The sequence below is a fragment of the Cnephaeus nilssonii genome, assembly GCF_951640355.1.
Source record: "Cnephaeus nilssonii genome assembly, chromosome: 2".
NCBI lineage: Eukaryota > Metazoa > Chordata > Mammalia > Chiroptera > Vespertilionidae > Cnephaeus > Cnephaeus nilssonii.
In genome coordinates this window covers 11,321,940-11,349,323 of record NC_137073.1, presented here as the reverse complement: position 1 = coordinate 11,349,323, position 27,384 = coordinate 11,321,940, and the positions used below count along the sequence as shown (strand labels likewise).

At 52.3% G+C, this 27,384-nt stretch overlaps 3 protein-coding genes across 5 annotated transcripts; 1 reads left to right on the top strand and 2 right to left on the bottom strand.

The window, feature by feature from the left end:
* Positions 1–6,435: 6,435 nt before the first annotated feature.
* Positions 6,436–19,245, bottom strand: CLN3 (CLN3 lysosomal/endosomal transmembrane protein, battenin). Of its 3 annotated transcripts, none has more exons than XM_079785875.1 (18): positions 19,159–19,245; positions 17,234–17,301; positions 16,765–17,141; positions 16,454–16,574; positions 16,208–16,295; positions 14,300–14,396; positions 13,485–13,556; positions 13,044–13,123; positions 12,848–12,933; positions 12,274–12,346; positions 12,043–12,186; positions 10,955–11,085; positions 10,219–10,265; positions 10,061–10,129; positions 9,915–9,970; positions 9,702–9,795; positions 6,904–7,044; positions 6,436–6,796 (listed from the first exon to the last, which is right to left on the bottom strand). In XM_079785875.1, the coding sequence occupies exons 4-18, from the start codon at positions 16,497–16,499 to the stop codon at positions 6,677–6,679; spliced, it is 1,344 nt and encodes a 447-aa protein (XP_079642001.1). In that variant the 5' UTR covers positions 16,500–16,574; positions 16,765–17,141; positions 17,234–17,301; positions 19,159–19,245; the 3' UTR covers positions 6,436–6,676. The 3 variants fall into 3 exon arrangements, with proteins under 3 accessions (XP_079642001.1, XP_079642000.1, XP_079642002.1); XM_079785874.1 differs by lacking the exon at positions 19,159–19,245 and adding an exon at positions 17,644–18,295; XM_079785876.1 differs by lacking the exon at positions 19,159–19,245 and having other exon boundaries at positions 16,792–17,141; positions 17,234–18,295.
* On the top strand, positions 18,505–23,018 carry APOBR (apolipoprotein B receptor). Its single transcript, XM_079785861.1, has 4 exons — positions 18,505–18,576; positions 18,914–21,598; positions 21,682–21,947; positions 22,050–23,018. Exons 1-4 carry the CDS (start codon positions 18,520–18,522, stop codon positions 22,117–22,119), a joined length of 3,078 nt encoding a protein of 1,025 aa, XP_079641987.1. The 5' UTR covers positions 18,505–18,519; the 3' UTR covers positions 22,120–23,018.
* A 22-nt stretch (positions 23,019–23,040) lies between these two features.
* IL27 (interleukin 27) lies at positions 23,041–27,384 on the bottom strand. Its single transcript, XM_079785890.1, has 5 exons — positions 27,279–27,384; positions 25,247–25,410; positions 25,064–25,162; positions 24,082–24,240; positions 23,041–23,344 (listed from the first exon to the last, which is right to left on the bottom strand). Exons 1-5 carry the CDS (start codon positions 27,307–27,309, stop codon positions 23,093–23,095), a joined length of 705 nt encoding a protein of 234 aa, XP_079642016.1. The 5' UTR covers positions 27,310–27,384; the 3' UTR covers positions 23,041–23,092.

The following is a 27,384-nucleotide window of genomic DNA, read 5'->3' as shown; positions in this document are numbered from 1 at the left end:
TTGTGGCTGTGATTTACTAGAGTGAAAGAAAGCAAAGCAAAATAAGCAAAGGGCAAAAGAAGGCTCACGGTGTGAATGAAGTCCATGGGAAACCAGACGTGAGCTTGCCAGGGTCCTCTCCCAGTGAGGCCAATAGGGTATACTTAATCCCCCCAGCAAGGAGTTGGAACAACATGTGTGAATGTTGCCAACTAGGGAAGCTCATTAGAGATTCAGTGTCAGGATTCTTATTGGGGCTGGTCACACGGGCACTCTGCCTAGCAAGTACCAACATTCCAGGCCTTCAGAAGGAAAGCAGGTGTTCCGCATAAACCACATTGTTTGTATAAACAATTTAGGCACAGCAAGCCCCTCTTATCAGTTAAGGGTGGGAAAGAGCCTGCAATCTGTTTCCAAACTCCAGCCAAAGGCCATTTTTTGCAAGCAGGCTTTTACAAGGTTAGCTGTTTGAGCCTGTTATGTTAACTCTTTCTGTACAGACCCCTACCTCACACCACATGAAAAATAAACAAACAAACAAACACCACCACACAAAAACAAAAACAAAAAACAACAACAAAACACACACACACACACACACACACACACACACACACACAAACCCCAAAAAACTCAAAATGGACCAAAGACTTAACTGTAAGAGCTAACACTATGCAACTCTTAGAAGAAAACATAGAGGTAATTCTTCATGACCTTGGACTTGGCAACTGTTTCTTAGATATGTCTTCAAAAGCACAAGCAACCAAAGGAAAAAATACATAAATTGGACTGCATCAAAATTAAAAATATTTGTGCAGCAAATGACATCATTAAGAAAGTAAAGTGGGAGAAAATACTTGAAAATCACACATTTGATAAGACACTTTATCTAAAGATATAAGAAACTCTTACAACTTGAAAATAAAAAGGTAGCCTGGCTGGTGTGGCTCAGGAGTTGAGCGTTGACCCAAGAACCATGAATCTTGAAGAGGTTGCCAGTTCAATTCCTGGTCAGGCACATGCTCAGGTTTTGGGCCTGATTCCCATGGGGGCATGCAGGAGGCAGACAATCCAATGTTTCTACCTCTCTATCCCTCTCCCTTCCTCTCTCTCTAAAATAAAATATTTCAAAAAAGAAAATAAAAAGGCAAAGTATCCAATTTAAACAGGGGCAAAGGATTTGAATAGACATTTTTCTCCAAAGAAGATGTACGAATGGCCAACAAGCACGTGAAAAGATGTTCAAAATCATTAGTCCTCAGGGAACTGTGAATCAAAACCACAATGAGACACTACTGCAAACCCAGTAGAGGGCTATAATAATAATTAAAACAAACAAACAAAAAAACAAACAAAAAGAGAAATAGCAACTATTGCTGAGGATGTGGAGTATCAGAGCCCTCATACATGCTGGTAGAATGCAAAATGTCATAGCCATGTTGGAAAACAGTCTGTAACTTCCTCAAAGGATCAAACAGAATTACCAAGTGCCAGCAAATCTACTCCTAGGTATTACCCATGAGAAATGAAAACATTATGTCCACACAAAAAATGGACCAATGTTTACAGCAGCTTGTTCATAACAGCCAATAAATGGAAACAACCCAAGTGCCTGACAACTGATGAATAGATAAACAAAATGTTGTATATCCACTCAGTGCAGTAAAATTCAACCATAAGCCCTGACCGGTTTGGCTCAGTGGATAGAGTGTCGGCCTGGGGACTGGAGGGTCCCAGGTTCGATTCCGGTCAAGGGCATGTACCTTGGTTGCGGGCACATCCCCAGTAGGGAGTGTGCAAGAGGCAGCTGAATCAATGTTTCTCTCTCATCGATGTTTCTAATGATCTATCCCTTTCCCTCTGCCTTCCTCTCTGTAAAAAGTCAATAAAATATATTAAAAAATAAAACACACCTTAAGTTTTTTTTAAAAAAATTCAACCATAAGAATGAATAAGGTGATTTCCAACATGGATGAATCTTGAAAATATTATGCTAAGTGAAAGATGCCAGTCACAAAAGACCACACATTATGATTGCATTTATAGGAAATGCCCAGAATAGGAAAATCTATAGACAGAAAGTAGACTGGTGGTTTCTTAGGGCTGTGGGGGGAGGGTAGGGAAGGGGTGGTAGGTAAAGGTTATAGGATTTTTTTTTAGGTGATAAAGGTGTTCTAATTTTGACTGGTGATGGTCACACATATCTTGAATTATACTGAAAAGCAATTGTATTGTAGGTGAAGTATCTATAATAATAAAAGCATAATATGCTAATTAGACCAGACAGCTGAATGACCTTCTGGACGACCTTCCAGATGAAGCTGGGGCTGCGAGGGCTGAGCCCCTTGCACGAATTTCATGCACCGGGCCTCTAGTATCTCAATAATGCTGTTAAAGGTAATTTTTAAAATAATCAAGATTAAGTATGTTTTTACTCACTTAGCAAAGATTTAAAAATGATTGTCCCCAAGTACCAAAGAGAGTGTGTGACAAGCAACGGTGCATATAAACTGGGATAGCAAACAAAAAACCTTTCAAAAACATTGTAGAAAGCCTAAAACAACATCAACAACTTAAAAAAATGCTCATCCCTACAAATTTCAGTTTTGAGAATCTATTCTAAACAAATACTCATATGTGGAAAATGCATAATGCACAAAGGTTTATTTTTTATTATTTTAAAAAATTTATCTTTATTGTTGAAAGTATTACAGATATCCCCTTCCCCCTTGCCCCCATTGACCTTCTCCATCCTGCTCCCGCCCCCTCCCCAGGCCTTCACCAAACTATTGTCTGTGACAAAGGTTTATTTATTTATTTTTTAAAAAATATTTTTATTGGTTTCAGAGAGAAAGGGAGAGGGAGAGAGAGATAGAAACATCAATGATGAGAGAGAATCATTGATCAGTTACCTCCTGCACACCTCACACTGGGCATGTGCCCTGACTGGGAATCCAACCATGACCTCCTGGTTCATAGGTTGACACTCAACCACTGAGACACATCATTGATGTTTCTATCTCTCTCTCCCTCTCCCTTCCTTTCTCTAAAAATCAATAAAAAATATTTTTTAAAAATCAATAAAAACACATATTTTAAAAAAATATATATTTTATTGATTTTTTACAGAGAGGAAGAGAGAGGGATAGAGAGTTAGAAACATCGATGAGAGAGAAACATCGATCAGCTGCCTCTTGCACACCCCCTACTGGGGATGTGCCCGCAACCAAGGTACATGCCCTTGACCGGAATCGAACCCGGGACCCCTGAGTCCGCAGGCTGACGCTCTATCCACTGAGCCAAACCGGTTTCGGCAAAAACACATATTTTTTTAAATTTTAGCAAATAAGGGTAAAATATATACTCTGAAAACTACAAAGCATTATTGAAAGAAAATAAAGGAGACCTAGCCTGGCTGGTGTGGCGCAGCTGGTTGAGCATCATCCTGTGCACCAAGAGGTCACTAGTTGGATTCTTGGTCAGGGCACATGCCTGGGTTTAAGGTTCAATCCCCTGCAGGGGTGTGTTTAGTGATGTTTCTCTCTCTCTCTCTCTCCCTCTTCTTCTTCTCTCTCAAATAAATAAATAAATAAATAAATAAATAAATAAATATATTTAAAAAGCTAGTCACTTTATATAAAAATATTAAGTAAAAGTACTCGTATACATAGATATAGCAAATATGATAGATAGTAACAGTGAAATATGGGAAACATTGCTAAGCCCACATCAGTTACTTAAAATATAACAATCTGTGCATTTTACTGTATATAAATTGTACCTAAAAAAGGACTGTACAACCTAACCAGTGAGCCTCAGTTGTTGAGCATTGACCTATGAACCAGGAGGTTACGGTTCAATTCCTGGTCAGGGCACATGCTTGGGTTGCAGGCTTGATCCCCAGTGGGGAGTGTGCAGGAGGCAACTGATCAATTATTCTCTCTCATCATTGATGTTTCTCTCTCTCCCTCTCCCTTCCTCTCTGAAATCAATGAAAATATATTTTTAGGAAAGGACTGTACAAAAATATTGGACTCTAGTTAATACTGTGCACACCGAAGCATGCAGAGGGAAGTGTATTCAAGTCAGCCTCCTCCTTTTTTTCACGTTAAACTCATTTTTTGCACATTCACTACAGGCAACTGCCAAGGCCTCAAAAATACAAAGCTTACCTTTGAGGACTGCAAAGATCTATCAACTGTATAAAAACGACTTTGTGGAAACATGTAGGAGAGGATAACTGGAGTGAGAAAAAGATGACACTGGAGGTTTGGGAATGGATATTTCCGAATAAGCAAGGTTCAGAGGTGTGAAAATGTGGTCTACCTGAGGATGCTTCTCATTGGTCCCTGAGTCTCCATGCCTTCAGCCATTTTCCACCTCTGCCTTCTCTATATTTATTTTTGCCACTTTATACTTGCAGCTCTTTCAACTCCCTTGTCTCTAGTTCATCCATCTTTCTACTCACTACTTTCGTGGGGAGCACTTTAGCAAAGCTACTTCAAAAGCATGGAAAGTCCAATAGAAAGATCCAATAGTTTCACACACAGCAATTCAGACTAAGGAAACAGAGATGCGTTCAAAACCTAAATCGCTTAAGTGTTATTTATATTAGCATAAATATTTAAACTTAAATGCTTAATAGGGAACTATTCGATAAATTAAAATACATCATTAGGAGACATTAAACCATTAAAATTTGTTTTTCAAGGGCTATTTAATAAGGTAGATAACATGCATTTTTATATCACAGAAGCTAAAGCAAAACATCCTGTTTTGAGCGAAAATGGTCTGCTTTATGTGTATACACTGAAAGCAATTTAAAATACACTGTAATTATCATTTCAGACTTCGGAATTTGAATAGATGCCAGTGTCTTCTCTTTCTTCCTATGGGAAAAGAAAATTGCTTTGAAAATCATTTGAAGATCGGGCAAAAATTCCACAGCTCTATTTTTAGGCCCACTCTGTGGTCGTCACGATTCAGACGACGCAAGGAAAGCTTCAATTCAACCTTTCAGAGACGGCGCTCCAGCTCGCACGACCTCATCGACGGGAATGTTGGTGGCAATCGCAGTGCAGGCGTGAAGAAGCTGTTTCTGTACACAGACGTTATCCCAGTGCCTACTCTCTGCTACCACGGGCTCACCTGTGCGCAAGGCCACACCCACAGGTGGGCCTGATTCTGGATGTTCTGCTTGAACTCCAACTAGTGTTTCCTGAAGATCAAAACCACAATTCTGAGCAAGAACCTTGGGAATAATGAGCAAATGCTTGAACTCCAAGTTGGCCCTGCCCTTTACACTGGGCTCACGTTTGACCAGGGCTTCTCTGCCATTGCCACTTGCACCGCACCAGCGCCTTCAATAGCATTTCCAACGGCCCTCCAGACATCTCTTACCGCCTCTTTGAGTGGGTGTGTGCTTATTTGGTCGCATTTCTCAGGAAAGGTGAACTTCTCTTCTCCCCAGGGATACTCATAGACAGGTCCTGCATGTCCCCGTCGAGTTAGGCCATCAAAGGAATTTAGAGCTGCCCCACCACAAGCAAGAGTCAGCCTTTCCATACTTCTCCTTCTAGCTCTGCGCAGCTACTATGCCCTCTTTTGCAAGAGCATCTAAAGAAAACGGGTCAATTCCTTTTTGATGAATAACAACAAATCCTTTATCTGAGCTTCCACAGGATTTCCTTTTTGGTTCTACTATTTGTAAACTCTATCTTCAATGAAGTTTCCTTCAGTTTTTACTGGTTTCTCTCTTCTGCACTCTTGTAAAAAAAAAAAAAAAGCCAGAATTCGCTTTTCCCCCCCTTCATATTCTAATGACACATTGCATTTGAGGATGTATGCATCTTCCACTCTCATTCTCATGTCAGGATTCCATGCCCACTGTCCAAAACAAGACCTCTGATGAAGCTTGTATCCATGATCTCAACCATTAAGAGGTCAATAGGTTCATCTTGTTTTTTTAATGGTCAAAATGGAGTCAACTACAGCCCCTGCTAAGACATCAGCAAGTTCAGCACGAATTTTAGCACATTTTAGCCTTGGGGTGTAGGGTCTTCACAGCTGACCAAGCAGAAGCGTAAAAGACCCAGCGTGAAGAGTGCCCAAAGCCAGCTCCCAGCCTCCTACTCTGAAGCGCATTACAAGAATAAGATGGACGGGTGGAGAGCTGATGCAGCTACAGCAAAGTGATCATTGTAGAAGCCAGGCAGTGCCCATGTGAGTACTCACTGCACACATTCTCTCAGCTTCCCTGCATGTTTGAAACTTACATGCCGGAGAAAAATGTGTACAGACTGCCTCACAGCGAGTGAGCGAATTAATAAGCCTGAAAGACTAGGCAGAAATCTGCTGAAATGTTGTCTTTATACTCTCCTGTATATACTCCAAAGTGGGCTGGTAATTACTTTTATAATAAACTTTTTTTTTTCCAAGAAGAAAAATGGCACCAGAATCAATCGATAAATACAGGCATTTATTCCGAGGGCATAATGCCAAGAAAGTCCCAGAGATCAGCGTGGAGTGGGAGAAAGCTGCTGCCCCTTGACCAAGGGGAGACGGAACCCGGCGCTTCTCTGAAACCCCGCTGTGCAGGCAAGTCCAGGGGCAGAGCTCACGGCTGGGCCCTGGGCTGTGGGCCCGGGGTCTGGCCTGCCCATCTGCCAGTGCGTCCTGTGTCTCAAGAAGCCAAGTGTCAGGAGAGGCGGCAGAGGAAGTCGTGCAGGGGCAGGGCCAGGAGCCCCGACAGGGAGATCCCCAAGGTGTCCGACACACAGGCGGTTGCCATGGCAAACTCCCGGTGCTCGTCACTGGTCTGGGGGAGGGAGGGCAGGGAGCAGGGGTGAGGCTTCCGTTCTCCACACCCCTGCCCTGGCTCTCCCCGGAAAGGCTACCCACAGCCCTTGCCTGACCGGTGCTGACCTCCAGGGCGATGTTGTGGAAGGTGTTCACGTAGGCGGCACCCCCCAGGAGCCCCTCATACAGAATGATCAGGAAGACGAGGTAGATGCTGGGCAGGAAGCTCAGCCAAACGTCCACCAGCAGGAAGACCAGGTTGAAGCACTGTGGGTGCAGGTGGGGGGCAGGGCTGAGCCTGGACTCGTGGCAAGAGAAGGGAGGCTGCCATCCCTCCAGCGGCCCCAGTTCTTGGAGACACTGAGAGGGAGGGCTGGCAGGCTGGGATCCAATCCCAACATCCAGCTGGCCACCAGACTCTGGGATCTGGGTCACCCCTTCTCTCTACCCTATCCCAGCACCCCAGACCTCGTGGATCTCTTCTCTGGCCCCTTTGCTCACGTCACTCCTAATCCCTGGAATGCCATTCCACCTCCCCTAACATGAGATCCCTTTGCCACTGTCCAAAGCTCAGCCTGGATCAGGGCCACTTACTCCTGTGACGCATTCCTCCTCCCCAGGGCTCCCTGAGTAGTTTCCCCCATAGAGGCTACATTTAGACCAGTGGTTCTCACTGGGGCTTGGTGTGCTGCCCACAGGACGTTTGACAATGTCTGGAGATCTTGGTTGTCATAACTGGGAATGGAGGCTGCTATTGGCATCTAACGGGTGAAGGTCAGAGCGGCCGGACAGCCCACCACAAAGGATGATGGGGCCCAGCGCTGAGGCAGAGACACTCTGGCTTAGCTGTTCCCACCTCATTTAGGAAGCCCCTCTGACCCCACCCAAGGCCCCTCAGGGGATCCCAGTGTCCCATCCTGAGTGCAGGGTTGTCACCACGGCGGTTCACGGTTTGATGCACATGAGGGTCACCCGCAGGCCTCGCCCTCAGAGGTCCTAATTCATCCCGTCTGAGCGAGGCTCAGAAATCCGCATTTAAAAGGACACACTCTGGTAATGCTAACGTGACCTGTGAAACACTACCAACACTTTCATCTGCAGCGTTAGGCTACACGCTTTCTGCAATGGAATTAAATGCTTATACGCCCCTATTTCTACAAAGCAGCCTTGGTTGAAATTATAACTGAAAACATAAACTCCATGTTAGCAGCATCTAATGAAGAACCCTGAGTTAAGATTTATTAACACAACAATCTGGGCCTTTGGAGCTACAAAGCCCTCGGCTGGCGGTACTGCTTCCATAAATAAAGGAGAAAGCTAGAGGATATTGGCATGCTGTTGCCATAATGTTCATGTGTAATCTATACTTATTCTAGATCTTGTTATGGATTTAAGTACATTAAAAAGGGCAAAGGACATTCCTATAGTAATTGAAAGTTTATTTTAATAGTTACCTACGGGGCTGCAGAAACAATACACGCTGATTATGTAAAAGTACTTTTCTTAGCCCGGCCGGAGTGGCTCAGTTGGTTGGAGTGTCGTCCTGTGCACCAAAAGGTTGCAGGGGCAGGTTCACCCCGGTCCGAGCACATACAGAAGACAACCAATCAGTGTTTCTCTCTCACTCTGATGTTTGTTTCTCTCTCCCTTCCTCTCTCTGAGCAAGTCCTTGGGTGAGGATTTTAAAAAAAGTACTTTTGTTAGACTGTTGTAAGGAAAGGTGTTTGTTTTCTTAAAGCTGTAGATTACTTTTGTCACGGGTAGTTGAACTTGCTCACCAGCCTTGAGATATACAATCTGTTGAGTACAATGTCACTGATCCTATATAATAAAAGGCTGATATGCAAATAGACTTAATGGTGGAACAACCGGTCACCATGACGTGCACTGATCACCAGGGGACAGATGCTCAATGCAGGAGCTGCCCCCCTGGTGGTCAGTGCGCTCTCACAGGGGGAGTGCCGCTCAGCCAAAAGCCGGGCTCACGGCTGGTGAGCGCAGCAGCGGTGGCGGGAGCCTCTCCCGTCTCCACGGCAGTGGTAAGGATGTTCAACTGCTGGCTTAGGCCTGCTCCCCACCTAAGCTGTCAGTGGACATGCCCTGAGGGCTCCCGGACTGCGAGAGGGCGCAGGCCGGGCTGAGGGGACCCCCGAGTGCACGATTTCGTGCACCAGGCCTCTAGTCTACCTAATAAAAGAGTAACATGCTAATTGACCATACCTTCATGACGCCCACCAGCCAATCAGGAGTGAGTATGCAAATTAACCCAACAAAGATGGTGGGTTAATTTGCATACACAGGCACCGAGCGGCTGGGGGTGGGGTGGGACGCTTGCCTCGTTGCCATGGCGGTGATGACGCAGGCATTCTGTACCACCCCCAGCCGCTCCAGGCCTCTGGGCAGCGTGGGAAGGCGGAAAGGCGGCTCCGGCCAGAGCGAAGGTGGTGCCAGCAGCCAGGGAAAGGAAGGCCCATTCTGGCACGAATCTTCGTGCATCGCGCTTCTAGTTCTATTATAATTAACCATGCAGAGTAAAAGAACTGCATTTTCTTATTGTTAGAAATGTTATTTGAAGGCCTGTGGCTCTACATGAGGCTTGTGCAAATAATCATGACGTAAGTGATTCTAACTGATTGAGACACAATATAAAGTCTTGTTCTTTCATTCCTCTTCTCATCTCTATTTCTTACAGCTACCCTGAGAAGTAGATGGTGGCCATGCCTGATTTCTAGATGAGGAAACTAGAAATTGGTTTGGAGACTTGCCCTATGTCACACAGCTACTGAGTACAGGAGCTGGGATTTACGTCAGCTTCGCCTGGCTCCAAGGACACATTGGACACGCAGCCCTGCAGGCCTTCTGCTCCTGTGCTTGGGGAAGTGGGAGCGAAGGGGGGAATGGAGTGGGGGCCAGGGGCCTCGTACCTGCAGCAGGGCCAGGGCCCATGTGAACTGGATGCGAAAGCAGCGAAGAGAGGAGCGGGAGGCAAAGACCCCAGCCTGGTACAGCATCTGGTACCTGAGACAGGGGCAGGGAGGAGGAGGAAGCCCTCCGGTGCCTACTCACATGGCAGCCCCTCCCTACCCCAGGCCTGCCCGGCAGACAGCCCGTCCTGCCACCCTCCTCACTGCTCTCACCAGCGGTACTGCTGAGCGTGACTCAGGGACGTGTTCCGGAAGAAGAGGAGCTCAAACTGCAAAGACCAGACAGGGGAGATGAGCAGGGACACGTGGGTCCCCACCTCGATCTCTATCCCCACCCGCCTCCCCGTGCCCTCACTCACAAGCCCCTGATTGATGAAGTACTCAGCGAAGTAAACCAGGACCAGCGGGATGATGTAACACTGCAGGCCCTGGAAGAGCCAGAAGACACAACATACGTGGTCGGCTGGGAGACGGGCACTAGCCACAGACGGGGCCGGGCCCCAGCCACTGTGCATACCTTGAACACAGTCCACTTCTCCTGAAGGGAGAGGCTTGAGCTGGAGTCTGCAGAGGAGCAGGGAGAGAAGGGCAGGTGAGGTTGGCATACGGGCTCCGCCAAGGGGTGCTGCTGGGAAAGAATCAACCCGCCAACATGGAATTGTACAGTTACGATGGTTTAACTGGTGAACCTCGTGTTATGTGTATTTCACCACGGTTAAAAAAAAAAAAAAAGACCTCTTCCCGGCTCTTGTACAGTTCGATGGCTGTCCGTCTCCACCCCAGCCACACTGGCCCCTTCTTTCTGTTTCTTGAACATCCAGGCTCGTTCCCACAGCACTTGCTGCTCCCTCTGCCTGGAACCTGCTCTCCCGGATGTCCACGGGGCTGATGCCTTGTCAATCAAATTTTAGCCCAATGACACCTCCTCAGAGAGTCCTTCACTGACCACCTTGTCTAAGCAGAACTCTCCATTTCCCCCAGTTGTCATTTTCTAGCACATCACTGCTTTATGTCCTCCCAGCACTTCCCAATATGTGAAAAGCACGTTTCTGATTCAGCTGTTGATGAGCCGGCCTCATTTCCTTATCTTACTCACCACCCACCCCCGTGACTGGAGGGTCTGGCACAGAGTAAGTACCCAATGAGCATTTCCTGACTAGCTGACTGCGATTGGCTCTCACGCATCCCCTTCCCCTTCCCATGGTGCACTGTGGGGAGGAAGGCTAAATCTGAGGACCTCCTGTGTCTCCAACCTGGCTTCCACTCGGGGGCCTCGGGGGCCTCGGGGACCTCGCTGCTCATCAGGGGCTGCCGAGCTGCCCTCTCTGCCTCTTCTTCCCCTCCAGGGTCCTGGGGCTCGGGCGATGTGAGCAAAAGGAAATAGCTAGGAGTAGGTGGGAGGAGAGAAGGCCAAGAGCCTCGGTCAGTGGGAGAGGCACCCCACCCCATCCTGTGCCAGAGAGCCCCAACTGTAGAAAACGCTTTCTTCCCTGGAGCTGAAACTTGTCTCCTTGCTGCTTCGACCGGGCCTGGCTCACACTACGCCAGTCAGCTGTTCGCTTGACATATTATTCTAATGGCTGCTCCAGCTACCGCCTATTATGTGTTCATTCTGTGCTAAGCCAGAACCTCCCAACCTTCAATTCTGTTTTGTCTTCATGCTATTTGTCATATCCACACTGCTCCAGTGTATAATATGCTTTACTTAATGCTTTCCTTCAATTGACTCTCCTTTTCTACATGGCATTGTCCTAAGCAATAATCTGTGAAATCACAGGTTTGATTGGTTAAATTTTTCCCAAATACACATAAAATTAATCAAGTCCACCCTCAAGTCACCTTGGGAACCACACTGTACTGGATGCTTCACACACATCACCTTGCAGGGAAGCAAGGAGAATGACCACCATTTGAGATAGGGCAGTGGTTGGCAAACTCATTACTCAACAGAGCCAAATATCAACAGTACAACGATTGAAATTTCTTTTGAGAGCCAAATTTTTTAAACTTAAACTTCTTCTAACGCCACTTCTTCAAAATAGACTCCCCCAGGCCGTGGTATTTTGTGGAAGAGCCACACTCAAGGGGCCAAAGAGCCGCATGTGGCTCGCGAGCCGCAGTTCGCCGACCACTGAGATAGGGGAACACCGAGGGTCAGAGAGGTAAAGCAACTTGTCCCATCCCACACAGCTAAGATGTGGTGGCTCCAGACTCAAATCCAGGCCCGTGAGAGTCTAGAACCTACATCCCTCATAACAAGGCTGAAGGGATCTGAGGATTGGGATCCTGATCGAGTTTTGTCTCCTCAAACCCCTCTCTCCCCCAGCCCCGCACAGCTTACCTGGCCAGCAGCAAGGCGGGGATGCCCAGCATGGACAGCAGGGTGTGCTGGGGGGAGAGGCCAACCTGGGTGAGGCCCAGGTAGGACAATGCCCCCAGCAGCCCTGCTCCCCCAGTACCTGAGGACCACCAGGAGATCACAGCCCTGAGGAGGAGAGCACTGGAGCACTAAGAGGGACCAAAGCCAGCAGTGGGACTGCCTCTCCCCGCTCCCCGCTCCCCGCTCGCTTACCTGGGGTAGAAGGCGGTGAGTGAGAGGAAGGTGACCTCCCCCAGGCCTGATGAGATGCTAGCCAAGACCACACCTGGGGGGAGGACAAGCATGACAGTGGCCATACTTAGCCTTCCCCCTACCCCAAGCCCTGGAGGTGTCTGGCCATGGCCTCCTCTGCATCAGCTCAGAGGGGCTAAAAACAGATCCCTGGATGGGCGGGGCTCCGGATCTGAAGTGGAACCAAAGCCCCCTCTGAGTCCCTCTCACAGGGAATGAATGGCACCACCACCCACCGTCATCTAACCAGGAGCAAAAACTCATCCTGGATGCCTCCTCCACCCGTGACGTGATGGAGCCTTGGTTTCTCTGCCCACCTCCATCTCCATCTCATCCATCCATTTCCTCCCCTGTCCCCCACCACCTACCCCTGCACATTGACCTCATCTCCCATCCTCTACTTGAGCAGTCCTAGCAGCTTCTGAGGGTTACAAAAATAATCCCTTTCCTTTGCGGAGTTGGGGCGACTGCTCCCACAAATGCTCTGTTGCAGTTCCTCTGGGCCCCCCACCTGATAACAAAACCTCATGCTCACCACACAGGCTGGTCACCACCGAGTGGGAAAATGCGACCAGGATGAAGCTTCCGGCTGCACAAACCCCACTGAAGAGGACCCGGGGGCTGAGGGAGAGGGGAGGGAAGGGCAAGGTCAGCTTCGGCTCTCACCGCCTTTGCCCTCCCAGCCTCCTCACAGATCCCAGCCGCCCCTCCTCCGGCCCCCTGCCCCCCACCTGTAGGGCAGCAGATGAAGGCCAAGGGGAGCCAGCAATTTGATGACGAGTGTGGGGAGGATGTCTGCCAGGAGCACCGCCTGGGACAGGAGGACAGAGTGAGACCCCAGACCTTCCCCGGGACAAACCTCTGAACCAAGTGGCCCAGGAGACCTGCGACAGGCTCTGAATTCAGATCTGGGTTCAAGTCCTAGCTCTGCCGCTCCTTAGCTGTGGGTCAAGGCATTCACATTCTCTGACTCCCGTTTCCTCATCTGGAAAATGGGGGATGATTACAGTGCCTAGCTCCCAGTACTGCTATGTGGATGAGACGAGCCAATCTTAGCTACACACAGAAAGGGCTCAGGGAATGTCAGTCTTAATGGTCATAATTAGGACAGTCCCAGCTGGATGCTGAGGGGGTGGGGCTGGGGGTCAGGGGAGGACCAGATGGGTACTCACAGCTGTGGAGACAGAGTTGCAGTCAAAGCGAGATGAGTTATTGTGGGGGGTGGGGCCTGGGTCTGGGTCTACCTGATGGGAAAGAAGGAAGTGTTTCACCCCGGGAGGCAAGAGGGTAGGCAAACAGGGCCTGGCTCTAGTCTCAGCTCTGCTCTGACTTGAAGGATGGCCTTGAGTCAGCACTGGCCTCCTGGACCCAGTTTCTCTGTGTGCACAATGGGAAGGAGGAGGTTTCCATAGAAGGACCCACTGGCCAAAGATGGCCCTGTAAATAGACTTTATTTGGTGACACGTTCAGGAGCTTTCGTGAAAGAATGTGGGTTTCCAGAAAATCTGATCTTGAGCCAAATTCCTTGTCGGACCTGCACGGTGGCAGCTGCTCCCCTTGGGCGTGTGCCCTCGAGATCCTCACAGACAAGAGGTCCTTAACCAGAGGTGATTGTATCCCACAGCGTCTGGAGACACTCCTGATTGTCACAACTGGAGGGCAGAGGGTGCTATTGGCATCTGGCAAAGAGGCCAGGGATGCTGCTAAAGATCCCACAATGCACAGGACGGGCCCACAACAAAGAATGATCCAGCCCAAATGTTAACAGTGTGAGGGTTAAGAATCTGCCACAGACCATGGTCCTACCCAGCCAACATCTGAGTTTGTACACCTGGCACCAACTGATTCCTAAAGATCCTTCCTGCTCTGAGATCGGGGAGACTGGGAACTTCAGCCCCTTGCCCCACCCCTTGGCTACCCTTCTATGAGTGTTTCAAGGGTGAGTCCCTCATCTCTTCCCACAGTGTGAAGGTAGAGGGTCACTTACATGGCTTTGGTTTCCAGATGCCCTCTTGTGGCTGAGGATGTCATGAGCAGCACTGAGCATCACCACGTAAGAGAAGTTGTTGCAAAGGCCCAAGAGCCTGGATTGAGCAGGACAGAGTACACCCGTCTTACTGAGATATAACTGACATATTAGAACAGATCTTCACCTCCTTTCAGGCCGACAATCTAACCGCAATCCTAGCACCAATCCTCCCCTTTCTTTCAATCAGCTCCCACTTTTTTCTCTATCACCAGACCTCATCTCCATTCAGTGTTAGGGTTGGAAATATGGGCTTTGGGATCACAGACTTGTGTTCACATCTAATCTCCCAGACTTCTCTCAGGAAGAGGAGAGAGTCATCCTTGATGACTGTTCCTCTGAGCTCCCACCAGTTCCTGGGGCAGTTCTCACCCATGGAGCCTCTGTCTCGGATGCGCTGGGGGTCAGTAGAAAGGTCCTGGGGCTTGAAACCAAAGGACTACGTTCAGGCCCCAAGTCTGCTGCTCCTACGTGAGTAGTCTCGGCCTACTCATGTGTCAAGTGGGGATACACATTTCTCTTCCACCTGGCGGAGTTCCGGAAGGGCCAAAACAAGATAATACCGAAGTCCTTTATGATCCGTGAAGGATCTTGTTTGCATACATTCATCTCCCAGAGCAGCACTCAGTGATGGGAATGGAACTGGGTCCAGCGCCAGGGAGTTCATGTGTCCTTTTCACAAGCCCATGAAGGGGGGGACTATTGCTCTTCCCATTTCACTGCTGAGAAACTGACTCAGAGAGGCATGTGACTAGAGTTACATGGGAAGCCACTTCCAACCCAACCTGCCACCCAAGTCCTCGATGTTTAGGTGGGTGCTAGGAGTATTTTTCAGTACTTAAAGTAATTTTAGGAGGTGGATGATCTTTTTTAAAAAAATATATTTTACTGATTTTTTACAGAGAGGAAGGGAGAGGGATAGAGAGTTAGAAACATCGATCAGCTGCCTCCTGCACACTCCCTACTGGGGATGTGCCCGCAACCAAGGTACATGCCCTTGACCGGAATTGAACCTGGGACCCTTGAGTCCACAGGCCGACGCTCTATCCACTGAGCCAAACTGGTTAGGGCGATGGATGATCTTTTAAAAAGTTCCCAGCCCTTGTGGCTTAGTGGTTGAGTATTGATCCATGAAACAAGAGATCACAGGTTTGATTCCTGGTCAGGGCTCATGCCTGGGTTGCGGGCTCAATCCCCAGTAGGGGGCATGCAGGAGGCAGTCGATCGATGATGTTTCTCTCTCTCTCTCCCTCTCCCTTCCACTCTCTCCAAAAATCAATAAAAAATATATTTTAAAAAGTATCGATGCACTTATTTAAGTGTGCATTAGGGAAATATTGGCTTTCTATAGAATAGTGATTTAAAGTTTTCTTTAAAAAAATACATATATTGCCCTGGCCGGTTTGCTCAGTGGTTAGATGTGGGCCCACAGAGGGAAGGTGGCAGGTTCCCCAGGCTCAGTAGGGGTGAGTGCGGGAGGCAACTAAGCCATGTGTCTCTCTCAGCTCGATGCTTTTTTCTCTCTCTCTCTCCTTTCTCCCTCCCTTCCACTTTCTCTAGAAATCAATGGGAAAAATATCCCCAGATAAGGCGGAAAAAAAACACCCCCCCCCCAAACGTATATTTATAGATTTAAAGGCTTAATTGGTTGGAATAAAAACAAATAATTCCACATGGCCAAAATGTTAAGGTGGTAAGTAAATGATTAAATTTGGGAAATTTACACATTGCCTCAGGCCAAACCAAGTGGTTCAGTAAATATCTGTGGATTCAGCTCCTTTTTCAGCTCTTTACTTCCCTCTTCCTCCTGTGGCCTCCCTCTTCCCACCCCATTTTACTTCTGTTGAACTAACTCTTCAGGCCACTCACCAGAAGCCCATCGCGTTCTTCCAATGGGCGCCCAGCCGGTCCGGCAGAGGGGGCCGAGGTTCCCGAGGTTCCTGGGCGGTCACCTCTCCTGGGGGGCGGGGGGGGCGAGAAGAAGGCATGACCCCCAACCCTCTCCGGGGTATGAGGACCCCACGGGTGTCCTCCCGGGTCGCGCCTGCTCCGGAGCGGTCAGGGGGGTCCCGGACCAGAGGCAGGCACCCCAGTGAGGGGGGCCGTACTACTCACCCTCGGAATCTGAAAGGCGTCGCCGCGAGCCCGCACAGCCTCCCATGGCATCAGGTTCAGGTGCCCCAGGGGCCCAAAGTCAGCGAACGTTCCGAGTTGGCTCCGATGGGACGGGGAGGGTCTGTGACAGGTGAGAAGGGTCAACGCCCCGCTGCTGGTCCCAGCTGCGCTTCTCTGCTGCACTCGGCGCCCCCCGCAATCCACTACGCCAAGCCGGGGACCCATCTCGCGGTCTCCCACGCCCCACCACGCCCCACCCGCCGGACTCTGCCCCCGCCCCTCTAAAGCAGGGGGGTCCCTGCAGCCTGTACCTTTAAGAGCAGCTGAACATTCCGCACCTGGGAGCGGCGGGTCGGCTGGTCACGTGACAGCACCAGCGGGTTCCCCCATCACGTGCTCGGAGGTCCGCACCACTTCCGGGTTTTCTCTCTCTCTTCGCTTTAGGCCTTGCCAGCTTCGGGGCGTGGCGCCGCGAGAGGCCAGGGGAACCCTGGAACCGCTGGCTTAAAACCGGGGCGGGTGGAATCAGCAAGAAGAGCCCTGACGTTAGAGTGACGGCGCCCGAAGCCGCGGCGGGGGTGGTGCCAACACTAATCATGGCTGGAAGCGGCTTCAGCGCTCGCGGCCCTCATTTGCCAGAAACAAATATGGCCGCCTGGCTACTCCTTCCAGTCGCGACTGTTTCTGGCTGGGAACAAAGACGGACAGCTTCAGGCCATTCTCATTTCTTTCTGCTGTCCTGACATTGCTTTAGAAACGGAATGTAAAGGTAACACCCACCTCAGAGGATTTCATGAATTATTATTGGCGGTATCCAAGGCGTTAAGAGGTCCCTTTACCAAATTATTCTAGAACCAAAGAATATCACAGTCGTCCAACCCCCGGTTTTACAGATGAGAAAACAACAACAAAAAAGGAAAGTTCCTGATGATCATACAAAGTTGGATGTAAAGGTGACCCTTAGGAGAGCACCAGAGACCGGTGCTGGCTGAGCAGGCTGCTGCGGATTCCTGCCTGCACCCAGGGAGCTGAGACCAGATGATTCTAAGGCCCAAGATTCTGACTCTGTGATCTCATCTCCTTTTATCTAACTAGAAATTTAGGAAGTGGGGCTCCAGAAGCGGATTAGAGGAAGAGGTGTGGATCAGTGTCACTTCACATAGTCCCAAATAAGGAGTGGATTCTCTCACCTTTCTCCAGGTGGTAAAGAAGCATTCTGCTATTCCTTCATCACCGTCTTCCCCTGCTAGTATCTCCTATGGGCTCCCAATAGCCTGTGCCCACCTGTGTCGGCTCTTTCTCACAACCAGGCCGTCAGACTGCTGTTAGAAATGTGCTCCTTTTGGTCTTCCCAGGTCACTCAACCAATGATAAATGGGGTTCTACACCCATGCAGGGCTCTAGAAATTCATCAGTGTGTCATACATGGCCTCTGCCCTCAAGGAACTCACAGGAGGGTGGGAGGCAGACACAAATAACCACAGTACAAAACCTAGCCAAGTTTTGTTTCACAAGAATGACTACAGATCAGGGAACAGCACTGAAGCCGCCAATCCAGCCCCTTCTTCCCCTTGGGGAAGCATTAATGACCCTGAAACGAGAAGCCATAGCTCTTACCAGCCCCCTACTCACTCCCACTCCTTGTCCCCAGGCGAAACAGGAACCACAAACCCCAGCTTCCTCTCACAAAGTGGCTGTGGCTTGTGGGGAGACGGAAATGGCTGAGGTGTGAATACAAGACCTGAGTCACTTGAGCTGCAGTTGCCACACGCACCCTCCCCCACCCCCAATTCTGAGGTCTCCTGCTCCCGTTTTTTTTCCCCTTTCTGGCTTCCTCCTTTGCCCTTTAGCTCCAAACATGCACCTGAGTTCCCTGTGGGGTGCACACCTATTTCCCAGCCTGGGCTGGAAGCTGCTGTGGGCATTGCGGAAGGTGGGTAGGGCCTGGGGTAAGGATACGTCAGGGGGAAACAGGGGAAGAGGAAGTGCTTGGGTCCTGGGGAAGACTGGCTTGTCTTGGTGGGTGGGGACGGTCATTGTCAGCTTTCTGGACACACGGAGACAGGATGGATTTCCTCCGGCTGCATCTCCCTGGGCTGCACCAGGCCTTGAGGGGGACACTGGTGAGAGGGGCAAAGAGATGCCAGGGACTTTCACCCTGCTCCCCGGGACCTCGCCTTCCCTCCTCCCTTTGAGTCTCTCAGACTTGAGATTTCTTCCCTACGATAAGGCAGCCTCTAACCCAATCTTTTCTGGATTTCAATCCTCCCACCCCCACAAACCTATCTGCATACCCCCATCTAGGCCCTTTCCTATTCCTATTCCTCCTGCAGATCCTGTTGTCCTCCTCCCAGACCCAGAACCCCTCCTCCTATTCTGAGTTCCTCTGGCCCAGGGCCCCCGGGAGAGAGCTGGACCTTCCCTTAATGCCCTTGTCTCCCCCTCTCCCCATTCTTCTAGGAATCCTTCAGCACCTTTGTCTCCTACCTTTTGGGAGATGAGGTCCCCACTGTAGAGAGGAGGGAGGCATGGGCAGCTGAGGAACTGGGGGAGGTGGCTACAGGAAGGCCAGGAAGAAGCGTAGAGGAGGAAGCCCAGGAGGCCCTGGAGGGTGTGGGAGGCAGCCAAAGCCAGGGGGATGGAGGACCGAGAGGGCCTGGAGAGGCTAGAAGACACCAGGAGGGAAGCTCAGCTGCAGAACAGACCTGGAGTTGGGGAGAAGGCAACTCCCATGGGTCTCAAGGAGGTAGGCAGGACACTGGGGCGTGGGAGGCAGCCAAGGCCTCCAGGTGCCAGGAGCCAAGTGCCCTCTTGGAGGCCAGAAAGAAGTCTGACGCAGGGTCTGAGGCTGGCCAAGACGGGAGCAGCCCAGCCCAGGAGAGTCAGGAGTGCAATGAGCAGGAAGTGAACAGAGAAGAGACACTGAGAACCTGGGAACAGGAGGAGGAGGAGGAAGAGGTCAGGGCAAGAGAGCCAGGGGGGGTCAGAGGGGTGGAGTCAGAGTGGACCGGGCGTAGGGAGCCTGAGGGAAAGGCTGGTGCCCACGGGCAGAGGGCAGCAGGGGATGGCAGGGAGTCAGAACAGGCAGTCCAGGAGGCAGTTGCAGAGGAGATCCAGGGCGCTGGGGCCAAAGAGGCCGGGAGGGAAGAAGAGGTGGTGGCCGTGGAGAGGGATGGCCCAAGCACAGAGGCACAGGGGACTCAGGACCCAGGGGCAGCGTCTGAGGATGAGGCAGCCTTGGGCAGAGAGGGGGTCAGGACAACCTCAGGAAGGGAGGAGGCCTGGACAATCTCAGGTGGGGAGGAGGCTGGGTCAGCCTCAGGCACGGAGGCGGCTGACTTCCCAGGAGTCAGGGAGACAGAAACTGGGGCAGCCCCAGGAGATAGGAGCCCAGAATGTACAGGGAGAGTCTGGGCCTTAGAAGAGGCCTCCAGGGGAGCCCAGGAGGAGGAGGTGGGTGAAAATAGAGAGGCTGAGGTGAGCCTGTCCCTGAAACAGACTCAGGCCCTGGGAGCTGACGGAATGGGAGAAATGGCTGAGGTCCAGACAGCAGGGAAGGAGACCGCGGAAGGCCAGGGGTCAGAGTGGGGGGCAGGGGAGGGCTCGGAGGGTCAGGCAGATCGGGATGGGAAAGAGGCCAAGGGAAGGCAAGACTCAGAGATCACGGCTGCTCCAGCCAGTCCGGAGGAAGTGGTGCAGGCACAGGAGGCCAAGGAGGAGAAAGAGAGCTGCTGGGCCACAGAGGCTGGGCTCTCCCCGGACAAAGTGGCCAACAAGGCTGAAGGTGATGCTGACTTGGAGGCGACCGCAAAGGCCACACCTGAAAAGGAGTTGAGGGAGAAGAGGAGTGAGGAGGAAGCTCAGGGGGGTCGAGAAGAATTTGGGGTAGCGGGTGGTGGCCCAGAGCACAAGGTCACTGAAGTTTGGGATGTTGAGCAGATAGGCGGCCTCCAGACCCCAGTGGGACAACCCGGGGAAGGCCAGCAGGTGAAGGAAGAGCTCTGGAGCATTCCAGGCCAGAGCAAAGAGGAGGCAGGAAGGAGCCTGGAGGCCAGTCCCAGGCACACGGGCTATGGAAGGCCTGGCGCAGAAGCCTGGGAAAGCCGGAGAAAGAGGGATGTGCAGGGAGGGAATACGCAGGAGGAAGTAGGTATGGAAGAGGAGGCGGAGGCTGCGGGAGGCCGAGAATCTGCACTGCCACGGGTCCCGGAGGCAGGCGGAGAGTGGAAGGAAGCAGGGAGTGGAGCAGACAGCCAGGAGCTGGGTGGAAGGCGCGGGGCAGAGTTAGGGGCAGGCTGGTCCCTGGGTGAGTCAGATGATGGAGAAACCAAGGATGAGGAGGTGGGGGCCGCAGTGCCCTGGGAGGCAGAGGGAACGCCCAGGGGAGGCCGGAGGCTGGAGGAGGCAGCACCGAGCTCCCGGGACAGTGAGGACACAGGGGCCGGTTCCTCGGCTGCTGGGACTGTGGCGCATAAGGCAGCTGCGGATGGAAGGGCTGCTGGGACCGGGGAAGGGCCTGAAGGAGGGACGGGGGGAGCGTGGGATGGGGCATTTGGAAGAGGCTGGGACTCAGAAGGAAGCGAGGAAGCTGGCAGAGGTGCAGAGGTGACGGAGGCTGCAGAGGGAGAGAGCAGAGGCGGGCAGGAACTTGGCCTGGAGGGCTCCGCAGAGGAGGAGGTTACTGGCAGAGGTGGCCAAGTGGAGGCTTTTGAGGCTGGGGAGGGTGAGCCAGGGGGGGAGTGGGCGGAGGCTGGGGAATCAGTAGCGGCAGAAGGAAGCTGTGGGATGGGTGGCTTTACCTGGGGCTCCCAGGCGGTGAGGGCAGAGGGGACCATGGTCATAGTGGAGGCCAAGGGGTTTCCAGAAGGGCAGATGCTGTCAGAAAAAGAGGCTGGGGCATGGGAGGCGAGGCAGCAGGGGCGAGGCAGCGAGAGGCAGCGTGGGGACCACGGCCGTGAGGGAGAGGCACACATGCCCTGTGACATGGAGGACGTGGAGGGGAGCGGACACCAGAGGGCAGAGGCCAAGGAGCTTGATGCAGAAGACCTGCAGGGTGTCCAGGGCCAGGAGGACCAGCCAGCAAACCAGGACCCTGGGCCACGTGAAGAGGCTGCCCGAGGGGATGAGCACGGCAGCTGGAGTGAGGTAAGGCTCCAGGAAGGGTCCAGAGCCAAACAGACCAGACTCCTGAAGCCAGCCCCGTACTATCCAGTGCTCCCTCCCTGCAGGCCCTCCTCCCTGTGTCTCGCCTGGACGTCTCTGTCCCGCGGAGCCGTGTGCTCCTCTCCCGCAGCTCCTCGCAGCGTCGCTCCAGGCCCTCTTTCCGGCGCATCCCCACCCCTGAGCCGCAGCAGGAGCCTGCCAGCCCCCCACCAGAGGAAGAGCTGTCAGCCCCCGAGCAGAGACTTCTCCACCCAGCGGAACCCCCAGAGCCAAGCCTCCCTAGGCCTGAAGGGACCCCAGTGCCAGCTAGGAGAAGGCCCCTGGGACAAGGGTAAGCGCTGGGTGAAGTGACTGAGCTGGGCTGGGCTGGGCTGGGCTGGGCAGGAGGCTCCGGACACTGGAGACCAGCTCCCGGCCTGTCTTCCCTCTCCAGGTTTGGCTTTGCACACCCCGGCATGATGCAGGAGCTGCAGGCCAGACTGGGCCGGCCAAAGCCCCAGTGACGGCACCGCGACTCGGGAGCCAGGCCCTGAGCGAGAGGCGGAGGGCTCGGCTGAACCCTGCTCAGCCTGCCTCCCTCGGCCACTTGGATGCACCCTGTCCACCCTCTGGGCCTCAGTTTCTTGCTGTTTCATCCACGGAGCAGACAGAACCAGACATCTTGGAGAATCATGACCTTAAGGACTCTGACTCGCCAATGCAGCTGGTGGACTGCCTGCCCCATGGGGACCACCGCTCACAGCCCGTCCTGACTGCCTCCCCAGCCGGTCTCGGCAGCTGTCTGGAGGCCTGAGAGGGGACAGAGACAGTCTCCCACAGCCTTCCCTCTCCGATTGCCCCCACTCCCCAAGCCGCTCCCCAAGGCCGTGGGGAGCTGTGGGAGGCTCTGGGCTGGAAGGCAGCGGGGAGGAAAGGGGCTGGGAGGGCCTGTGGAGCTCCATTGACAATCAAAGGTTTGATGTAAGCGGACCAGCCACCTTCAGGTTCCAAAATGGGAGCTCAGCCTCAGAACTCTGCTGGTTACTGTGGCAACCACCAACTGAGCAAGCCAGAGTGGAGAAAGGTGGGCCGGGAACCCCAACATGTAGGAGCAGAGAGGGATCCAGGGTGGCCAGAGGCTGCCGAGTCCATTCTGTGCCCCCTTTGGGTATCAGACACCCCTTCTCTGAAAAGAAGCCGAGGCAGAGAGAGGGTGAGAGTGCTTTATTAGGCACCCAGAATGGCGGCCTAGCCGAGGACAGCCAGCGGGTCCTGAAACAATAAATAAACCATCATTTCCCTGAGCAATAAATAAATATCCATGAAATAAATACCCAGCAAGGGCTGGAGGGGCCTTAAGTTATTGGGTAGGGCCTGGGGAGGGCGGGCAGTGGAGTCCTGCCTTGTCTAAGGCAGGGAGCTGGTGGCTGTCCTCTGTTGGCCCAGACTCGTTGTAAAGTCCTAACCGGTGAGGGAAGGGGCTGAGAAATCACTCCATCAGGGCTGGGAGCCGGCCAGTGTTGGGCACCCCAAGGCCTGGCCTGGGTTCTTAGCCTGGGAGAGCAGCAGTAAGTCCCGCACGGCCCGCGACAAGACCAGCTCCAAGGAGTGCAGCAACCGGTAGGCGTAGAGGAGCTGGGGCCAGGACATCCGGGCTGACGTCTGTGAGGGGCCGTCCAGGGCCCCTGGGAGCAGCCCCTTGCCCTCCTCATTCTCCTCCTCAGGGAGGTTGAATCCTGCAGCCAGCACCTGTGAGGAGAGGCCCACGGTCAGAATATGGTCCAGCTGAGATGCTGAGCGAATCCGTGCATAGTGGTGCCACATGACCATAAAGTCATGATTTCCCTGGACAGCCCCTACTTCAGATCTTCCATTATGTCATCACCTCATGTATCCTGTCTGGTTTTTTTTGCTTCAAGAAAATGGAAGTCACAGAGCAAGCTGGTGCTCAAGGAGGGAGCTGGCTCACTCATCCAGGATTGCTCTGGGCATTTGGGGTTCTGGAAATTCCTCTCTTAAGGGTCATATTAGGATCAGAAATGGGCAGAAAGGTGATATAGCTGGTCTTTCTGCTGCCTGCGTTTTCGATTCTCCTTTTAATAAAGGTAAAATTCTTATTTCCCTGTGACATGCTCAGCAGGACCTGATGATGTCAGAGGATGACAGGGAGAAGGGAACCAGCTTTATTGTTGGTCCTGCCGGTGCGGGATGCTGTGCTGGGTGCGTCAGAGCTGTTCTCTTGTTTGAGACCAAGACCCCAAGAGATTCAGGTAGAGCCAGGACCTGGTGCAGACACACACACACACACACACACACACACACACACACACACACACACACATCCTTCACACATACATACTCAGAGGATCTGGAGTATCTCCCTTCAGACTTACCCCACCTGTGGGCATAGGGGTATTTTTTAAAAGGGAGCCAATGACACTCAGTTTTGGTCTCTGGGGGTCAAGGAGGGTGGGCGGGTTCTCTACCTGGAAGCGAAGATGCCGCTGCAAATCTCGGAGATCCAGCCTCATGGCCCACAGCTGTATCCTCTCTGAGCTGGTCCAGCTCCTCTGGGTCCCCAGCCCTCCCAATAGGGCTTGAAAGGGGCGAAGTGTCGTGGAGAGGAAGAACAGTCGCTCTGATCCCTGTGGAAGCAGAGGGAAGGGGTCAGAAAAGGCCCACAGGGCAAGAATGACCCACATCAAACCCAACCTCATGTCTCTCTGGGTCCCATTCCCATTCCAAACTCCACCCGAATATCTGCTCTCATCCTCAACTTCACCTCCGCCACTCCTTCCCTTCACTCATCACCATTCTAGTCTCCACTGTCTCTGACCTCTATCCTGTCTCCTTTCCCAACCTCACTTTCAGTTGCATGCATGAACTCATATCTCACACCAACCCCATCTCCATTATCTTATCATGCTCTATCCACAAACCCATTTTATTCCTTTCTTCACCATCCCATCCTATCTCCATCTCCTCACTTGTTTTCAGTCTGTCTCCAACCTCTTTCCTATCTTTACTCCCATTCCTATTCCCAATTAGATTTCTCAACCATATTTCTAGACTCATTCACTCTATTCCAACTCCAACTCCATCCCAACTCCATTCCATTCCCATCCTCACCAGTAATCCACACCCCTTCTCATCCCCAACCTTCTTCCTATTTCCAACCTCTCCCATTCTCATCCCTCCTCCATACTAATTTCTATCCCTAATCCCATTCCACTCCCACCCCCACCTCTTTCCATGCCCAGCTTCACTCTTACCCTCTTTTTAACTCCATTTCTTTATTCAGCTTCATCTTTATATCCAATGACATACTCAACCTCATCCAGATTGTATCCTTCAATTTATCCCCAAATCTATCTTCAATCCCTGATTTCATTTCTATCCACCCAGCCCAGCTTTATTGCCAGCTCACTTTCCTCCCCAGCCCCATCCCCCACAACCTCCCCCACTCACAGAGAGGCTGCACCAGGCCTGGAAGGTCAGGGAAACATTGGGGAGCTGCTGTCCCAGGGGCAGGAGGTCCAGGTTCACTCCTGGCAGGTGAGCTTCAGCCTGTAGGGCAAGGTGTGTTAGTGGGGGCCCGATGGGAGTGAGGATCTGCCCATCCCCAGAGCCACTTGCATTAGGGAAACTCACAAAGCAGTGTGCCTGGGCCCGAACTTCGGACAGCAGCTTCCTGGCAAGATGCAGGCTGACCTTGAACTCCTCCTCTAGGCTCAGGGGGAGTCTCCCCGGGGGCCTTGGAAATCCCCAGACACCAGCTCGAGCCAGGAGCAAGGAGAGCAGCAAAAGGCCAAGCCCTGGAGAGTTGAGGAGAGGGTGGGCAAAATGAGGGGAGAGCTTGAGAACTTGAGAGAAGGGAGAACTCAAGAGAAGGTGCCTTTTCTAAGCCTGTGCTACGGGCCCGTGTATCATCCCACTGACCCCTCAAAACCACTAATGAGATGGGAGCTACTGAAGACACCATATGGCACATCAGAGTGACTGAAAGGCAAGTGCCCTCTCCCACAGGCAGACACAGCCTTGCACAGCCCCCACTCACTCCCTTGGCCAAGTGTCTTTTCCAGTGGACTAACTGCACAACTCAGTGTGGCAGCCTGGGCGCTATTCTTCCCATTTCGCACATGAGGAAAGTGAGGCTCAGTGAGGTGGGCTTGCCAAGGCACATAGTCAGAGGGTGAGGGAATCAGGACTGCACTCCGGGTCTGTCCAAATGCAGACCCTGTGAGCTTCCCCCAGGGATCTGAGAGCAGGCACCACCTCCCCTGGAGCAGGCACACACTGTTCTGCCAAGGATTCCTCGGGCTTGGCCAGGTGGCTCTGATGGCCCCACCTCGGGCCCCAGGGGGGCTGGCAATGCTGGAGGCTCTATCCCAGGGAGTCAGAGGGCAGACTGATCCAGCTGCTATCAAGGCGAGTGGGTTACTCTGCAGTGAGGGAGGAATAGGGGTGCCGGGAGAGGGAGGAGGCCTGGAATGGGAGGCAGACTGTTTCTCATTTGGATTCGTCCCTTGAGCAAGTCACCTCTTATTTCTGTGCCTCAGGCTCCCCTCTGTAAAATGGGGGAGTCGGACTAGCTGATTTCTGAAAGTGCTTCCTGTCCTGTGTTTCCTGAGCAAAAGGAAGAGGCACAGTGGGGCAGGAGCTCTGGGAAGAGAGCAGCGTTCAGCGGTTTCTCCCTCAGGGAGAGGAAACCTAGCAATCACTGGGTTACACAATTCTCCTCGAAACACAAACCAAAAGAGTCCCTAAGTCTGTTCCTGCTCACCCCCTTCTCCCTGCCTCTTCCCTGTCTGTTCTTGATCTCTCACCCTGGGCTCTGCTCCTCGAAATGTCCTCTCCATAAAGACCATGGGGAGTTTCTGGGTAGATCCACTTCCCCCATGGACTTCCAGAGAGAATGGGCAGTGCCTGGCTCTCTAATTTCCAGGCTCCCTGACTTGGGGGCCACTCTGACCTCCTGGAGACTTTGGGCAGAGTGGGGTTCTTCCCAGGTCTGTGTTGAGGGAGAGGGGTGCCCAGACTGGTGGCTATTATGTCATTTCTTACCGACCCTCCACTTCCTGCCTGGGCTCTGGAGCCCCCAGACCCTCCCATTGGCAGACAGTCCTGGGTCTTTGGTCCTGGCCCTTGAAGGTTCTGTCCCCAAACTTTAGTCCTTGGTCCCTTCTCTGACCCTACTGTCTGCTCTGGTCCCAGCCTCTGAGTCCTTCAGTCTCCAGCTGCAGACTGGACCTCCTCCCAGGCTTTGAACTACAGACCCTTGACCAAGTTAGGCTGCTGACTCCTTGGCCACAGCCCCTGACTCATGGCAACTCTTCCTGCTGTTCTTCCTCTAGCCAGCTTCGATGCTCAGCCAAGCTGTCTGGCCTTTGCTCATTCACTCCAACCCAACTCTTCATTTTATCTGCCAGGTCTTGGTTCTGGTCAACCTGCCTGTCCAACTCTCTCCATCCATGCCAACCAAACTGTCTCATCTTCCCTCTATCCAGTCCCGGCTGAACCACCACCTGACTGTCCTCCCCCTCTTCCCCGTTCATGCCGGTCTCCTTCCTGTCCTTAGTCTCTGCCAAATAGTAGCCCCTCAGCCCTTCACCCCCATCCACACAGGTCAAGCTCTCCCATCCTCTGCCCAGTTTCAGCCAAGCCTCCCACCCCTCAAACTCACGCCAGCCAAGGTCGCCTGCCTTCTGGCCCATGGCAGGGCCCAGCCTCTTTGGCCAGCCATCTCCGGGCCGGGGGAGTCTTATACTGGGGGCTGTGTCCAGTTTCAC

Coding starts and splice junctions, on each gene's coding strand:
- IL27 (XM_079785890.1), bottom strand. CDS start 27,309: ATGGGCCAGAAGGCAGGCGACCTTGGCTGGC. Junction 25,411..27,278: donor GGCAGGCGACCTTGGCTGGC/GTGAGTTTGAGG, acceptor TCAACTCTCCAG/GGCTTGGCCTTTTGCTGCTC. Junction 24,241..25,063: donor AGGCCTGGTGCAGCCTCTCT/GTGAGTGGGGGA, acceptor CTGCTTCCACAG/GGATCAGAGCGACTGTTCTT.
- APOBR (XM_079785861.1), top strand. CDS start 18,520: ATGGATTTCCTCCGGCTGCATCTCCCTGGGCTGCACCAGGCCTTGAGG. Junction 21,599..21,681: donor AGCACGGCAGCTGGAGTGAG/GTAAGGCTCCAG, acceptor CCCTCCCTGCAG/GCCCTCCTCCCTGTGTCTCG. Junction 21,948..22,049: donor AGAAGGCCCCTGGGACAAGG/GTAAGCGCTGGG, acceptor TTCCCTCTCCAG/GTTTGGCTTTGCACACCCCG.
- CLN3 (XM_079785875.1), bottom strand. CDS start 16,499: ATGGGAGGCTGTGCGGGCTCGCGGCGACGCCTTTCAGATTCCGAGG. Junction 16,296..16,453: donor ACGCCTTTCAGATTCCGAGG/GTGAGTAGTACG, acceptor CCCGCCCCCCAG/GAGAGGTGACCGCCCAGGAA. Junction 9,796..9,914: donor CACGCTCAGCAGTACCGCTG/GTGAGAGCAGTG, acceptor CCCCTGTCTCAG/GTACCAGATGCTGTACCAGG.